Raw genomic sequence first — 2,785 nt, forward strand, 5'->3', positions numbered from 1 at the left:
AGTGGGAGAGTCCCAGCATAAACCAGTTCCTCCATTTTCTGTGAGAAGCTTAGAAGTGGAGATGCTGGAGAGAGGGATAATGTGTCTGGTGAGATGGGCTGTATCTCTGGTGTTTCTGGTGGCTGAAATATGTTGTCCTGTCACAGTTCTGTAGGATTTCGGTACAGCATATATATATATATATTTTTTTTTTTTTTTTTTTTTTTAACAGTGAACGTATTTACAAAATGAGGCCTATTTTTTCGTCATGTCTGACTGGAAATAAATAAGGGGCTACTTTTTCCAGTATTTTATTTAATAAATGGGACGATCAAAGAACTGCATTAAAATAATATGGACTGAACGTATTTTTGTAACTGAAATGTTAAATGTTATACAATGTTGTTTTGAAATCTGAAATTATCACATAATTTGGCAACAAACTAACGAAGGCTGCAAATGCTTTTACCATTCCGTTCCTATATTTTATGATTTCCACATATTTTCCCCTCAAAACTAGCTAAAAGAATCTTTTACGCAACTCACTATAGGCTACGTGAAATGTGATCTGCATCAGACACTATAGACGCTTCACAGTCAGCTGTTTATCAGCAGTCCTCTATTTAAATGCTGAAATACTGATTTACAGCCAGACCTCCATAAATTCACAATGCATTATGATTACACTATCACCAGCTTCATACTGATACGAGCTCCAGAAACGTCAGGCTATAGTGACTCACGGAAGGCAGGTAGTTTGGATTTATCCTGGTCGAGGATGACCTCGTCTCCCTCGGGGATATTCTCTGGAATATCTAATCCTCTTTTTCCTTTCTCCAGCAGAGAACTGACATCACTTCTTCTGCTCTCGCTGCGAAAAGCAGAGTCCAGGCTCTCCGTCCCTGGAGACCGAGGTCCGGTTCCTCTCTGAGGAATCCAGCATCTCTGATCTCTGCCGCCGTCTGTGGAATAACCCCGGAGAGAGATGAGCTCTGGATCTCCGAGTCTTGATGAAGGGTGTTGAATAGCCGGGAGCCGTACTGAAGCCACCGTGGACATTCTGACTGAAATGTTAAGATTTGAAACTCTCCTGCAAACCCTTTCCAAAGTGCGTTCCGCGCTACGAAGAAACTAATTGTTATAAATTAGCCTACGCATCGAGCTCAGTTGCTTTATAATGGCTCAAAAGCCAAACGTTCCGTATAGTACAACGTTGAAGAACTTTTATTAGAGGAGATACTGTCTGCTGTTTTACAGAAGCGCAGCCAAGTTGCTCTTAGCAACAGCAAGATCTCGCGCCTAAAGTCGCAGATTGCACGAGCAGATCTTAATTAAATGCGCGTGATGTTAGTAGTAGCTACACGAGACCAAGAGTGCGCGTTCAATTTTTTTTTCTTTTATCTAAATAAAGACATGCTACGTTTTAATGTAAATGCTCAGAATCCTAACTCAATCCGTAAAAGAAAACGTTTAGCATTTTTAATTCAAGTTTCTTTTATTACATTAATAACACATTGTCCAAGTAAGACTCCAAAGTGAGATTTATCTGATTTGTCTCCGACCCACCCTCACACACTCAGTTGCGATTTAACCAAATAAAATGCTAACTTCAGTCCTCAGAATCACAAATAACAGCTCTTGGCTCTCTCTATTTGACATTTCTCAGCATAATATTCCAGCTTCAAGGAAGAGAGGAAGAGAATTACATAGTTTTGTTCTTGTGAGTGAGGAAATGTGAGCTGATGTGTTATTACAGCCTGGCACCCAATCAAACCTTCATTGTGTTTGTAGAACTGTCTCCTGCTTTGTTTTTAGTAACATTCAAAAGACCTCCAGGAGAATACGGCTGTACTGTAGCCAGGCAACGGACCTCTAACAGACTGAGGGGGAGAAAAGATGGGGTGATGGTTTCAAATATCTAAAACGCGCTGGGCTTTGTGCAGTGAACGCACATTTTAACACTCTACGTTACAATGTCCATGTTACACATAAATATAAGTAATTAAATAAATAGCAGTATTACTCACAAACTATAAAGTTTCCAAAAAAATCAATCTATATTACTCAGAACGAACGTGTAATTAAACTGTATGTGTGACCAGACATAGAATTTCCATGCAAACTTTGAGGTTATATATTTGTTGGGTACCAGGCAGTAATTTCAACACGTTAATAAACAAGCATCTAAGCAGTATGACTACGTAATAACAAAAAAAATAAACTAAGCTTCTTTGTCATATGTAATAAATCAATGTATATTGATTTAAATAGCTGCAAAAAAAAAGGACAGTCTGTCACGTGACACAGGTGGGCGTGGCGCTCGCTTAACCTCAGTGTGAAACTTATGGTCTAATATAAGGTGAGGTCAGAAAAAAAAAGTGGGATATAGTTCTTCAAGTAGTTTTTTTGATCAAATTTTCCTGTAAACATCTGGAAGCAATCAAATGCAGCAGTCGCTAATAATTGCTAATAGGTTTGAATGAAATATAATGTCTAACAACAGTGTTCAGAACTGTAGAACTATCACACTGAACTTATATTAAATGTTTATTTGATAAATTAGCATTTGGAGGGGTTGTGGCACATAAAAAAATATATTGAGAAGAGTTGGAATCTGACAAGAACTACGTTACTTTTGCACTGAAACATCAGAATGAAAATTAAAATGTAAAAATAGATTCATCTATCATCAAAATTAATCTAAACATTAGCAATTCAAGCCGAATAATAGACATAAAATAATAGAATTCAAGCCAAAAATAGACATAAAAAGTATATATATATATATATATATATATATATATAT

The 2,785-nt window shown here is 37.1% G+C and overlaps 1 protein-coding gene across 1 annotated transcript in view; it reads right to left on the bottom strand.

The window, feature by feature from the left end:
• LOC107702337 (EF-hand calcium-binding domain-containing protein 6-like) overlaps positions 1-1,038 on the bottom strand; it is a 28,459-nt gene extending 27,421 nt beyond the window's left edge. Inside the window, exon 1 of the mRNA XM_016504622.1 lies at positions 723-1,038. Coding sequence (XP_016360108.1) covers positions 723-1,038 — 316 coding nt within the window. The remainder of the gene's footprint in view (positions 1-722) is intronic.
• Between the last annotated feature and the right edge of the window lie 1,747 nt (positions 1,039-2,785).

This window comes from Sinocyclocheilus anshuiensis, unplaced genomic scaffold (assembly GCF_001515605.1).
Source record: "Sinocyclocheilus anshuiensis isolate Anshui unplaced genomic scaffold, SAMN03320099.WGS_v1.1 scaffold86, whole genome shotgun sequence".
In the NCBI taxonomy this organism is placed as follows: domain Eukaryota; kingdom Metazoa; phylum Chordata; class Actinopteri; order Cypriniformes; family Cyprinidae; genus Sinocyclocheilus; species Sinocyclocheilus anshuiensis.